Source organism: Rhinolophus ferrumequinum, chromosome 5 (genome assembly GCF_004115265.2).
Source record: "Rhinolophus ferrumequinum isolate MPI-CBG mRhiFer1 chromosome 5, mRhiFer1_v1.p, whole genome shotgun sequence".
NCBI lineage: Eukaryota > Metazoa > Chordata > Mammalia > Chiroptera > Rhinolophidae > Rhinolophus > Rhinolophus ferrumequinum.
The window spans coordinates 27,994,846-28,009,562 of NC_046288.1; the positions used below are offsets into that span (position 1 = coordinate 27,994,846).

Consider the following 14,717-nt stretch of genomic DNA (forward strand, 5'->3'; position numbering starts at 1 on the left):
TATTGGACCTTCAGGAAATTAATGAAGGGTACAGGTCCCTGTGTCTTCATAAAATGTATCTCTCAGCTTCTGTCATGTCACTTCCTAAGGTATCAAGGGTACTTGATATGTCTTGTGTCATGGACCCCATGGAAACAAAGTCATCAATTTAATGAACGCATGATAAACCATAGGATGATAAGACAGTTACGTTTCCTGCAGACTAAATGGTGGCGCAAAACTAGAGTAGATCTGTCTTTAAAACTGTCCCATGATGTGGAAATCTCTATTAGGTAAGATGAAAGTAAACTCTTTCTGGTTTACTTTCTTATTTTTCTTTAGTTTTAAAGTCAGAATGGAGAAAAATGCATTTATCAAGTTACTAGCTATAAAGCAAATATTAGGAATTTTTCTGACACCATATTTAAAATACCACCTGTAGTAGGTAGTATCAACCACCTCATTAAATTTGCAATAATCCATTGTTGTTCTCCAAGAAGTTATTGCAACCATATTATATGCTGATCACTCAGGCAGGAATTCTTGGGGAACAGAGAGTGCACCTGCAGCCTGAATCCTCCCCTCTCCCAAGACTTGCAGTGAGCTCCTGGCTGCATCTGCAGCCTCTCTCTGCTCTTTCCCCTTCACTCCTTCCCTGTTCACCCCAATTCACCTACCTTTAAATAGTCCATGTGAACATCTCTCAGACATGTTTGTGTGTAGCGCAGGGAATCTTTGTTGAATTATAGCTGTTCAACTTGTAACTTCAAGGGGAAAGATCAAGAGGGATCCCCTCACACCACTGTGTTTCTGTCACCTCAAAAGCAAATGGGGAAATAGAATAATAATATAATTCATTAATTTTGCATCTTTTGGTCTTTGACAGTTGCTGAAATTCCCATAGATATGCAAAATTATTACTAAGTTATAGAAGGAAACACAAGAATGATTTCTATTCAGTATTTTTTGGCCACCTTCATACATCAGGGAGGTAGTATGGGGATTAGACCAATTTCTAAGTATATCCATTTAAAGTATACAATCTAAATTGAGGACTTATCATGAACGGTTTGACTATCACTAGACTTAAAAGGAGGAAAACTCTATGGCAACACCAATTATTAATTGACTCAAAGAAATCCCAAAATGAACAACAGATTATCATGATATCCTCCACTCCAAGTAATGAGTAGTAAGACACAGAAGGGATCACATAGTTGGTAAGATCAGACAGTTCCTTTTCTCCAGGTAAATGCCCCAAAACTCATATGTTGAAGACAAGGTAATATGATGTCATAGTAGAATTCTTTCAACAGAATTTTGATTTTTCTTTTATTCAAAGCATATAGATTCATAAAAAAATTCTTATTTGGAAACTGAGGGTTTCTGATGGTAGCTTGAACCAGATTTCTGTTCACCAGACATTTTCTGTTCACCAGATATTTTTATATTTATATATCAAAATCATCATGATGATTTTGATGACTAAATTTTTCCTAGGAATATAATGATTATCCTCACACAGAGATCAGTTCTGGTTTGATAGTTTCTCATGCAATAATTACCCTTCCACTACATCTCTGGACATTTTAATTATCACCTTGCTTCAGGAGTTTACGTGCTATCACTTGGTTTGGTGACATTAGGCTCTTTCCACCTTCACTGGGGTCAGAAATGAAATTTCAAATACCGTGTGCCTCTGACTAGAGTTCTCAGTGGGTAGGCAGAACATGGGTAGGCAGAACAGACTTTTATAAAAGTCTATTCTTCATGGAAAAGATTAAAGAATAGTCATCTATGTTTTGTCTGTAGACATGGGGGAAGTGATGTCTTATTAGAATTAAGCATATTTATCTACAGAAATTTTTTAGTGTTTCCCTGTTCATTATGGTTACCAAACTGCCTTCTAGAGCCCAACAAGTAACACAAGTGAGTTAAAAAAATGAATGCAAAAAAATGCTATTGATAGTGACCTGAAGAATATATATGGTCTGACAATTAAGTTTGCGATCTTGTTGCAACGATGTTGCTAACCTTTTTTTTTGTTATCAGAGGGATTATCTATTACGAATTTGTAACAATTAGACAAACAGTTAACCAAGTTTACTATTTGGAAGCGCTGAAAAGGCTACATGAAAAAGTTAGATAAACTTTTAGCCAACAATTTATGGCTCTTGCATCATGACAATACACCAGCTCACTGTCTGTGAGGGAGTTTTTAGCCAGTAAATAAATAACTTATTGGAACACCCTCACTACTCACCTGATCTGGCCCCCAGTAATTTCTGTCTTTACCCGAAGATAAAGCAAATATTGAAAGGAAGACATTTTGATGACATTCAGGACATCAAGAGTAATACGACGACAACTCTGATGGCCATTCTAGAAAACAAGTTCCAAAATTGCCTTGAAGAGTGGACTAGGCACTGGTATTGGTACATAGCTTCCCAAGGGAAGTACTTCAAAGGTGACCATAGTGATATTCAGCAATGAGGTAGTAGCACTTTTTCTAGAATGAGTTCACGAATTTAATTGCCAGACCTCGTATATGTCTTTCCCTCCCACTATTCCTTCCAATCTATCTTTGCCATGCAGAGATACACACAGCAAGTGTTACCAGATATTGAGACTCATAAGAAGAACTAGAAATATGGGTAGGTGTGTAAAATCTGATTTTTCAATTTGATCTAATTTCTTAAAATCTAAAACACACATTCCCCTTCTCTTTGTTGGCCAGATTTAGCCTCTAAGACACTAGTCTATACATTCTGCTGTACATTAAGGAAAGAACTTTCTAGACTTTGTATCCTTACTTCTAGCCCATATCAAGGTTGAATCCTGGTGAAGCAAAAGTGAGCAGTGAGAAATTAAGATAACCAATAGCTACAGCAAGCAAAGACACCATGATTTTACCACAAAAAAAGAGGCACATTAAGAGTTTCAGGAATATCTGGGAGTTGGGGGTTCTTTAAATCTTTCATGTCTTCCAATATATTTTATTCCCCCCCCCCAATAATAGGAACTCTACCAAGTTTGTGAATTCCTGTCATTTTCATGATTATAGATTGAATGTTTTTGTCTTCCCTAAATTCATATGTTGAAAGTTTAATCCCAAATATGATGATATTCAGAGGTGGGGATTTTTGGAGGCAATTAGGTCATAAGGGTGGAACCCTCATGTGTATGATAAGTGTCCTTATAATGAAAGATTTGAGAAAAATAATTCCCCTCCCCCCCCTCTCTCTGCCATGTGAGTATCTATCAAGAACATGACCATCTGCAAACCAGCAAGAAAGCCTTCGACAAGACATAGAATCTTTTGGCACCTTGACCTTGGACTCCCAGCTCCAGAACTGTGATAAATAAATATTTGTTGTTTAAGATATTCAGTCTATGACATTTTGTTATGGAAGACTGAAATATTAATTGTGTACTTCAAAAACCAATCTTGGATTTTTTTTCTTCGAAAACTTAAGCTCTATGGCCATAAGCAGTGAAAAATCCACTAGCATAGGACCATAACATATAATAATTTGATTCTATTCTGTCAGTAATCTCATGGTGCCGAGTGATGTAAATAAATATTATTTCAAATTAGGCCTCCAAACAAGAAAAGAATTTATTAGTTCATGCAACTGAAAATTCAAGAGTAAAGTACAGTTGGATTTGGGAACTTGAAATTGGCCATTAACCTTTTGATTATCCTCCATGATCACTCCTCTTTGGACTAATGTAATTTGCAGGTGATAGGAAAGATAGCTTGCTCACATCTCAGAGCTTTATTGTCCATTCAGGTCCTAATCCCAGAGGAAGTGAGAACACTGCAGCTTCCTTGGTCCATGCATCAATAGAAGCATGCTCATTGGCTCTGCTTGGATCAAGGACGTCTCCCTTTGGATAAGGGATTGTGGTATCATGATATTCCTGGACTGAATATATGCTCATTTGCATCCAAGAGTCATCAAACTCTTTTCCCTACTTTTTGAGTCACATCAAATAATTGTAGAAGTTCAAAATTAAATCTTTTACATCATTTGAGCTTTCATCATTTTTCAAAAATTTCTTCTTTGGGGACTAATTTTCAATGTTTTCCCATTTGCAAGCTTTGCTTTTAATAATTTCAGTAAAGCAGACTTTTTTTTTTCTTTTTGATACTCTACTTGTTAAATAATTTGATCAAAGATTTCCAACTGATTTTTGAACAAAATGTAAACAAAATCAGTATTGCTCAATATATTAACTTGCTAGGGCTGCTACAACAAAGTACCACAACTTGGGTGCTTAAAACAACAGGAACTTCTTGTCTCATAGTCTGGAGGCTAGAGGTCTCAAATCAATGGGTTGATAAGGCCATGCTTCCTCTAAAGCCTCTAGAGATCCTTCCTTGATTCTTTCTAGCTTTTGGTAGCTGCTGGCAAACCTTGGCATTCCTTAATTTGTGGCTGTATCTTGTAATGCATCACTCCAATTTCTGCTTCTGTCTTTGCATGACCATCTTTTCTCTGTGTAGATATGTGTCCAAATTTCCCTCTTCTTATAAAGACAACAATCATTGGACTTAGGGCACAGTATAATCCAGTGTGACCTTATTTTAACTTGATTACATCAACAAGGAGATGGAATCGAGTGTACAAATGTAGGAGTTGGTCGAGGGATAATTTATCACAATGAAACAATTACTCTATAGTCAGAGACAATGAATATCAGACTGTCATGTAAGTCAGGTTCTTGGACGTTACTGGCTAAAACCACGTATCCCAGCTCATTCTGATTGTCGTATTAGCTCTTGCTGCTCTGATATAAGTGGAATCAATAATGTTGGAGCAACAGGGAACACTTATCATGTACTGTGCAGTGCACATAATCACATTAAAACTTCAATAAAATCCTTTGAATTGACTATTTTATAGATGTGGAAATTGAAGCTCTAAAAAAGTAACTTTCAAAGCACCACTTAGCTACTATGTTGCAAAGCTGTGAATCAGATTTCACATTTGAAGCTTTTTTCCCTAGGGTGACCATGAAATTTTACATTTGATGCTTGGTATTTTTGTGAGCAAAAGGCACAGGTGTAATTGTATAACTGGCCGACAAGTGTAAACCATGACTTTCTAGAGCGAACACAGCTTGTGATCACCCTTTTTCCTTCACTTTTTTGATATCTTTTAATATTTCATTCAAAGCATTCATTTAATTTCAATTCTTCCATGACTATTTTTAACAACAGTGATAATCTTAAATTAAAATTAAAGAGGTCAATTAGGTTTGAAAAATTATAATAAAGACAGGAAAACTTAAATATGCATAAAGGATTAATTTATTGAAATGACTGGTTAGGAAACAATAATGATAATAAGCACAATTCCAGAAATGATTTTCATACGTATTTTTGATATGGTTATGGTACTTCCAACTCAAAATTGAACTCCTGTGGCATTTGTTGAATTAAAATTTGGAAAATAGAAGTTATGATCAAATTCAAATTAAGATGAATATTACATAATACATAAAATAAATAAAGAAATACATTTTCAATTTTTCCACTTGGAGTCATTTAAAAATTATTAATTTTGGTAACATGATACAAAGATTGAAAAGATGTCTTATTTCCAGTCACAGTCAATTCTGAGGAATAGAAAACAAATATAGAATTAATTATGTTATCTGATATAACTATTAATCTCTCCTCATTTGTAATTTCTATGTGATTAATTCATAACAGAAATTTATTACAAATGTACCATATTGTGCCCTACCTTGCATATAAATATCTCCTAAAACCAAATAGCAGCTCACTTGCAATTGTTTTAGTGAAATGTCTAGTCTACCATAATCACAAAAATATTTGTATCTTTAGAATTCCAAAGCTATATTTTCTCCCATTTTTAATCCTCACACTTGGCCTAATTAATTTTATTTTGATCCATAAACTGAAGGACAATATGTAAATGAAACAATGAGATAAAAACAATTGAAGTTTATGGAACCTAAGGTATAAATGTGAATGCAAGTTGATTTTTTAAAAAAGCTCAAACATATTTACATGATAGTATAAGAAACTATTTTCAGATTTTCCTAAAAATGATGATAATCAAGCAAAAAGATATAGGCATTTGAAAACAAACCAATTAAATATGTCAATAGCATATAATTAAAATTAAAATTATTTGAAACACTAAAGATATATAACTTCAGGTTAGTAAATAATAGTCGGCTATTTAGATGTCCATGACACATTGATAATAAACAACTTGGTATATTGATGGAGTTTGTTGCTATCTTGGGCTTATCCAGGAGAATGAAATGTAAAATAGTATTAACTATAAATATAATCAGTCTAATCTCCAAATTCCCAAAGCTTACCAAAAGTGAGGAGGGAATATTAACTTTGACATCCTCTTAGACCTTTAAAAAAGAAAAAGAAAAAGAATAAATAAATATATAATTCACTTTCTGGGAAGAACTCTTTTCCTAAAAATTCTACGAGTAATGAAATAAGCCTCTCAATTGTTTGCCTTCGCATGTACATATATCAAAAAGAAGATATGAAATCAGCGATGTGGGGGGGGGCATAGATGTGCACCAGGAAAACTTCAAAGCTGTAGATAATAATAAACCTTCTTTATCCCAAACACAGATTATCAAATTTAATCCTCTCTTTAGTATGCCTTAATCCTCTATTTATATTTGCAACAGACTGATTAAATCAGAATCTCTGAAATAACTTCTTCCCAATACTCTACATAGAAAAATCAGAATAGTTATATCCAAATCTCTGTGAGGGGGCATAGACATTGGAATTGGGGGCGGGCGGGGAGGCCTCTAGGTAGTCCATTGTGTAACTAGTGTTGAGAATCAGTGAGCTAAACTATGTGCACTTGATCCATTCATTATTCATCTATAGTTTTATTCTGGATTTCTCACTTCTTCTAGTATCATATATGCATCATGAATGAAGCAGCAGAGTTAGTAAATTTGGACTTACTTGTTGTAAGTTGTAAACTGGGGCAAGTGGCTGAGTCACAGGATAGAACTGGCGGACAGGGTCAAGCAGAGGCTCTTGGTACAGAAGGGCTTGGATGGATATATCTCTCTGAGGGTAGGCCATCATTTGCTGGGGAAGAGGCAGGACTTTGGGCTGAGGAAGGGAGAGCAGGGCCTGAGGAGGAATCATGGAAGTCTGAAGAAGAGACTGGGGGACCTGGTGCATCACGGGCTGGAGCAGAGGAAAAGGGAGGTGTGGATTTTTGAGATCAGTGAGATTTGGGATTTGACGTTCAAAAAATGGCATCACTTTGCGCTTAGGAAAGATGGCCTCCTTAGCTTTGGGGACTTCCATCATTTCAGGCTGAAGGAAAGGCAGCATCACAGCAGGCTGAGCAAGAGGCAGGACATTTTGTGGAAGGATAGCGTAAGGGATGGGCTCAGCATAAGGATAGACTAGAGGCTGTGGCTGAACAAAGGGCTGAGCTTTATCCTGGCGTTCATCCTGGAACAAAGGAAAAAGAATCTTTGAGTCCATGATTCAGCCATAATTGTCATTCATGATAATTATCCTCTTCTGTTTTGAACAATCATAATTGAGTGAGAAGAGAGAAAGAAAATCTTTTACTTATGTTGGTTAAGAAATTATTTTGGATCATGAGAAGACTAATGAGTTAAATAATCATTGAGGGATTTCTCATTAACTCCCTGCAAAGGTGAACACAGATCAAATGGGGATTTCAAAACTTGTTTCTCTTTTTCCTGAGTTTTTTCGATAGCTGTAGCCGCATACTCTGGTATTCAACATAATATGTTGAAAATAGACAAAATTGTTTCCGTATAATGAAGGAAGACCTATTTTAAAAGGCTTAGAAAAATAACTCCAAGATTTAATTTTGTTTTAATGAAAAGTAAATATTAATTTGTGGTTTAATTCAAGGAGTTACTCAACACCAGCCAACTTCTAGCACTACTTTCCTTGGTAGAAGGTAGTCATTGTGAGTCTTGAAAGAGGCATCAATTTGTAAATTCAGTTTGATTTAGTAAAGTATTTGGTGTAAGTTCCAAACAAACCAACCCCATGGATAAAACCAGGAAGCAGAAATATTACAATTAGATAAATATGTTACCACACATGTAGTTCAATTAAATAACTATTTTATGTTGTCTAAGAAAATCTTTATTTTTAAGCAAGCTCTACTACTTAATAACTGTGTGATTTGTCACACAATTGTGTAGTCGATTGCTCTGTTCCTCACTTCTCTCTTCTGTGTAATGGAGATTCTTTTATGAACAGCATGTATTCATAAACATTAATATAAAACCTACAAAATGTTAATGTAAAATTATTGAATATTTATAGTGTGCTAGCTTAGCAACCGTAGGGGTTTATGAATATTCTCAATTTACAGATGAAGAAACTGAAGTACAGAGAAACTTGGGGCCAAGGTATGCAGCTAATAAATGATAAAATTAGGATTGGTGCTGTATTGCCTTACTATTCTTTCATTAGCATATCCATCCTGAGAATAGGGGGAACCTAGTTCCTAACCTGGAGATGTTTCTAGTAGTGTGCATTTATGGAAAACAGATACACCATTAGTAAAGTGAGCAAATCAGTAATCATTCTTAAGTGTATTCTATACTCTGCAAGTTGATTATGAGTTTAAAAACTGCATTTATGTCTTGAAAATATATTTACTTAAAGAAACTGGCATTTATTTTATTCATATTCTTTAAACTGAGCATACACATATTTTGTATGTATTCTATTTTATAATAATTTTAGAAATATACTCATCATGAATAAATTACCTCTCTTTGCTGCTGTTTCTCTTGTTCAGACTTCTCAGGTTTCTGCTAAAAAGCAAATCACATAAAAGGAAATGTTATCATCTGTAAAAATTAAACGTAGGAAATTTTGAAAATATGAACACTTATATATGAGGATTTTTACCTTGTTGATGTGTGTAATAGATTCCTTCAGAAAAATAAAAATAAAATTAGATTAAGTTTTAATGAATGATTTTTATTTGTTAATATGAATCAGAAAATGAAAGCATTTAACAGGTTAATGTGGACACATTGTTTGATAATGTCATTAAAAACAGTATAATTACTGAAACTTATATGTTTCACTGTTCTTTTTAAGCCTATTGGATAAAAGAAATATAGCTGAACGCAGTCAAGAAAGAAAATTAGTGAATACAGTACAAAATGAATCATTTAACAGATGCTAATTTTTCTCTATCACTGTTTCCTTCCTATGATAACAAATAATCTCAAATACCCCCCCATCTGATTCTAAAAGAATAATATTTATTAATAATACATTATTGTAACCATTGATAAATTCTGTTAATCATTCTTAATCCATGTGTTATGTTTAGACTTTAAATGAATTATAAGAACTAAATACCTTCCTAAGGACCTGATGATACCCTTGTGAAGAGACAAAATATACCAACACACCATTTTATTAACAGGAGATGACAGGCTCCCCGCCAAAAAAGCGGTGCAAGGGTAAATATCTATCTGAGTCTCCCAGGCAGATATAGGACTACAAATAAATCTTACTGCCTCTTATTTGCTGAAGTGACTATTATAATTATGAAATGTGCCTATTTGCATGTCTGCCACCCACTATATTGCCAGCTCTTTTCTGTGGGCATCTGCTTTTCAGTTTGTACCACAGCTCCTAGTTAATATCTGATCCACAGAAGGTACTCAATAAATGTCAAAACAATGAATGGCATCAGTATAGAGAGAGCTCAAGACAAAAAATGGACTGCACAATTCATTTAAAGACAGTGTGTGTGTGTGGGGGGGGGGGTGCATGCAGTGACACAATTTCAAATAGCAAGCCAACTTAGAAAGTTCTTGAATACTGAATTCTGACAACATTTATTCCATCCTTAAATATATAATGGAAATTTACCCCAGACTTTGTATGTCAGAACTAGCTGCATTGGCTTAAATGCCCTAAAGTAACTCAATAGAAAGACTGTACAGCATTTTACTGTTCAGAATTTGGAAAATTGCCTCAGAATGAACATTGTCTTACCTCACTGCTTGAAAGGCTTTCTACAGCCTGTAAAGAACAACAAAAACAACAAAATCAACAACTGGCTTCTCCTAGATCATCAAAGAGTGTTATTATTTTATGGTTGAAAAATTTTCTCTGAATAAAAATATCTTACCTCACTGGATACACTGAATTCTACATTCTGTAAAGAAAAAGAAAAACAAAAACAGAAAAACACCATTTTGGTTTCCATAGCTTGCTCATTAGTAAACATTTTTCCTCCTTGTTACCTTTTTAATGCAGAGCTATCTCGTTCACAAATTTAAGAAATATATTTTTTATTTATGTTATTTATGTTAATGTCTTTTGTTAGAGCCTTTAAAGGTAATCGTTTTTATGTCTTTTATATTTGGTGACTCTAATGGTATATTTTAATTTTACCTGAATGAAGAACAATTTTTTTAAGGGTAACAGAAAAGAAGTTATTTTAATTTGTATTAAATAGTTATATTATGATTAAAAACATGTTTATGATTATGATTATGGTCTGATATTCCATCCTCTGGATGTCTTTGGATAGACACAGGTAGGATTTGGCCTCGTGCCCTAGGGTAAGAGGTACGTAAGTTTCATCACGAGAATAAGATATATTTATCTAGGCTACACATTTATGCAATTGTACTTGTGCAATATTTTATTTTGTTGTTTTCATTTTCATATTTGTTTCTTCTTGTTCTGTCTGTTGCTTATTGATTCGTTCATTTTTCCATTAGTGGCACAGGTGTAGAAAGCATTTAACCCAGATTTGTGTCTTTATAGGACACTGTTGAAATAGTGGGTAAATATAAATGATTTTCTTAGAAGTAAAAAAAAAAAAAAAAAAAAAAAGCTGTTAAAATTCTGCTTTATTTGTACACTTAAAATGTTAGTGATGTCGTTCTCTACACATGGACAGATAGTCCATATGTTAAATATATAGAGATTTTCTTACCTCCCTACCAAGAGCAAGGGCCACCAGGCAGGCAAGGATGAGGACCTTCATGGCTATCAAGTCCTGTGAATGGGAAAATGAGGGAATGGTAATATAATATAGTGGTCAATCTAATATTTTTTATTTAGGCAGGGCTACTTTTCTTTTAAAGAATCCAAAAATAATATAAAATTAAAATGTCTGCATTTTAGAAGAAAACACTAATAGGAGTTTACCATATAACCAAGGTCAAAATCTACTATGGCTCTTTACTCTTACATATCAATTTCATACTTCACTGGCCGCCATTCAGATTTTTTCAGTTATCAACCCTATCCCATCTCACATTTTTTCATCTCATTCACTGTACTATGAGGTTTTGTTTTTTTAAAAGGCCAGAAAGAACTTATAAATATTTGCAGAAAGCTTTATCAATTGATTCATTTATTCAAAAGTGAGTATTTACTTAGCACCCTTTATTGCCAGATGCTGTCTAGGTGCTAGGATTATAGCGGAGAACAAAATATTAAGGTCTCAGCCCTGGTGAGTCCTCAGTTCTATTGGGAAGAGACTGATCAAAGAAAATGTATACATAGAAGAAGATCCTATTTTACTTTTACCTTTCTGTTACAGTTTCCATGATTATTTGGTTTAAACATATCTCTTTATTTCCAATAAGACAGATTATTATTTGAGCATTTCTCTTATTTGCTCCATTTATCCAGATGCTTTTGTGAACTGATTTGTTTGTTCTTTTTTTCTCTATTTATACCCACTACACAGTCTTCATCGGCACACACCTAATGATGTCTCTTCTCCTTTGTGCCATATAACTTTAGAGACCATACATGATGGCTCTTCTTTTCTCTCTGATCTCTTAATGATTTACCCAAGGATCAGGTTCTCTTGCCCAGTCCCCACTCCAGGCTACCACTTCTTGTAGCATAACATAAAATATATGTTAACAGCTTTGACCAAAAGGTACCAAATGGTTCATTTTTTAAAATTCCTATAATGTTTATGTCCCCAATATCCCTTGACATACAATCTTTAATCCCAAATTTTTAAACTAAATTTCTGAACTAAAAATGTTTCATGAAAAAAGTCCCTAATTCACCTGCAAAATGTTCTTTCCAATATTTGAAAGCTGAAAATAATTTTCTTTATCAGGGAAGAAATATATTTTTCTAGATTTTTCTCATGGGTGCAATATAATTCTTTATTAATTTTACTTTGCTTAACACCTCCATAAATTTCAAAATAATTTTTCATTGTCAGGTTTAAAAGAAGACTATGTTACACTATTAGACATTATAATGGGTAGGAAAGATTCTATTGTATTTTCTATGTTTTATAATTAGCGTTTTATATACCAATTTTAAAGCCAGAACTATGTTATTGAATAATATATTCTAAGGTACTCTTCCCTTCAAATCTTTTTCCTTTGTTTTTGTTTCCAAGTCATCCCTGTCTCTTCTAGAATATTTTTATACAGCAAAATACTTTGTTCCTTTTTAACAATTCTGTATTGCGTGTTCATTTTAATATTATTTTGAAATATTACATATCAAACAATAAAGTGAGATGTTGCAATTTGTAAACAAATTTGATCAAATTTTTGTTTACAAATTTGATGCATTTTGTAAACAAATTCTAAGAAAAATTACTCATAAACAGTTCAAGTAGTGCCTGTACCCAAACAACTCCCACAATTTCTTAACTCAATATGCTACCTCTATAAGCTACCTTGGATAAAGCTTTCCCAATAATTATTCATATCCCATATAATAATTTAAATATATTTAGTTTTATGATTGTGGTATATTTAATTAAATTGGAAGACATTTAATTCAGGAAATTGATCTTTTAATATAGTCTGTTAACTAGCCTTGTACTAAAAAAAAACTGTAACCGCTATTACTACATTTTCTTAGACTCATAAAGCTTATGTGGTCATTATAATTTTTACAAATATTTATAGACACTTCTACTTCTTTAAATCTAAGTGTTGAAAATAATGTGAGTGCTACTTTAAGTACCCTTATTTCAAAACTATACTGAAGCAAATATTTTCTTCAGATATCTCAACCAAGTTTGAAATAAACCTATAGAAGGGATACATCAAATTTATATCTGAAATTCTTACCTTTTATCCAAAGTGGAGGACAAGAAGTGATGGAGGAGCTAAGTGGATGATGGTCTATCCACTTCTGTGGCTGTTTATATACTGTATTTGATGACATGCTAATTTTGTGGTTTGAAATAAAATCAATAGTGAGTTTCAATTCTAAGAAGTTCACAGGATTAGAAAATGATTTCTGCCTAATATCTGTATCCAGAAATTCTGGGAAAAAGTTTAACAAGGGGGAAATTCACATCTGATAAAGGAAATCTGTCCAGGAAACACAACCCTCTAATAACTAAAGACAATTACTGGAGGACACTGACAATCTGGTCCTGTCCCCAAGTTACTGAGGACACATTTAGGTCTCTTAGGCTCTGTTTGAGAATTCTTTGTGAGATATGCAGGAGCTTCACCAAGCAATTTCACGTTAACTAAGCAGTTGCTAGTGTTTTATGCTGCAATGGAGAAACTGACAACATAAATCCATGACACCTTAGTCATGTAAGCCAAATGGCTTAGATCTCAGGGCCATTTCATTTGGAAACAATAAATCATTTACTTAGAACCAATATTTTGTACACGAGAGGAATAACCTTCTTCTGAAATGGAACATCTCAGAAAAGGTATCTGGATGTCTGGTATAGGGAAAATCCTTGGTAAATCTATTATAAAACTTTTGCTAGGTGTCATGGAGACTTAGTTACCTGATAAATATTGGTTACCTATTTTTCTTTCAAGCATGATATTATAATAGCTTTTTTTTAAGTTTGCCAGGCATTATACACTTTTAGATATTATCTTGTTTATTGCCACAAAAACATCATGTGGTTGTTCTCCTCTCCATATTTTTGTTTAAGAAACTGAGACACCAAAAGTTTAAGTAACTTGCCAAAATCATATTGTTTGTTAATGGCAAAATACCATTTAAAACCAGATCTCTCTGATTACATGTGTTTCTATTTGATTTTATGCAATGCCCATGTCTTAACCTCCTGAGATTTTGTTACAAAATTTAGCTATGAATTTAACATTTGGGCTTAAACGTGTAAGATTTGTTATGTCTGGGTTGGAGGAAAGTGGCACGGGTGTGGGAAGAGGAAGCTGGTCTTTCAGAAGTCATTATTTTAGTTGGAACTTAAAAGAATGTGTAGAATTTTGAAAAATGAGTCAATGAGAATAAAGTATCTGGCTGAAGTAAATATAGTGCTTGAAGAGCCAAATACCAACTTTGATGGGTTTTGTGTTTTAAGATACACAGAGATTATATACTATAAGTTACTGTTGTAAGGGTTTGACAGAGTCAGATCATGGATGCTTTTGAAATTTCAGATATGCAATGTGACATAATTCACTGGAAATAGAAAAGATATTGGAGATTTGAAAGAAAGAAGGATTGTAAAATTTCTTGGGTTGTATGTCTTTATGGCAATATCTCACGTAACCTAGTAGAGGAGGTTGTTATATCATGTTATTATACTAGTCTAAGACAAACGTTTTGGTGACCTCAACTGGAGACATGGTGCGGGGCATCTCAGGCAACAGGAAGACAAACTTATTAAAATATGAGAAATGTGAGAAATCGGGGAAATAGATAAACAGAATATGCCTGGGTAATTGAAAAGCAAGACATGGAA

At 33.6% G+C, this 14,717-nt stretch overlaps 1 protein-coding gene across 1 annotated transcript; it reads right to left on the reverse strand.

Moving 5' to 3' along the window:
• Positions 1-6,925: 6,925 nt before the first annotated feature.
• Positions 6,926-13,157, reverse strand: CSN2 (casein beta). Its single transcript, XM_033105747.1, has 7 exons — positions 13,105-13,157; positions 10,980-11,042; positions 10,164-10,190; positions 10,028-10,054; positions 8,921-8,944; positions 8,779-8,823; positions 6,926-7,468 (listed from the first exon to the last, which is right to left on the reverse strand). Exons 2-7 carry the CDS (start codon positions 11,028-11,030, stop codon positions 6,926-6,928), a joined length of 717 nt encoding a protein of 238 aa, XP_032961638.1. The 5' UTR covers positions 11,031-11,042; positions 13,105-13,157.
• Positions 13,158-14,717: the final 1,560 nt, after the last annotated feature.

Coding starts and splice junctions, on each gene's coding strand:
- CSN2 (XM_033105747.1), bottom strand. CDS start 11,030: ATGAAGGTCCTCATCCTTGCCTGCCTGGTGGCCCTTGCTCTTGGTAGG. Junction 10,191..10,979: donor CCCTTGCTCTTGGTAGGGAG/GTAAGAAAATCT, acceptor TTTTCTTTACAG/AATGTAGAATTCAGTGTATC. Junction 7,469..8,778: donor AGAAACAGCAGCAAAGAGAG/GTAATTTATTCA, acceptor CCTTTGTTCCAG/GATGAACGCCAGGATAAAGC.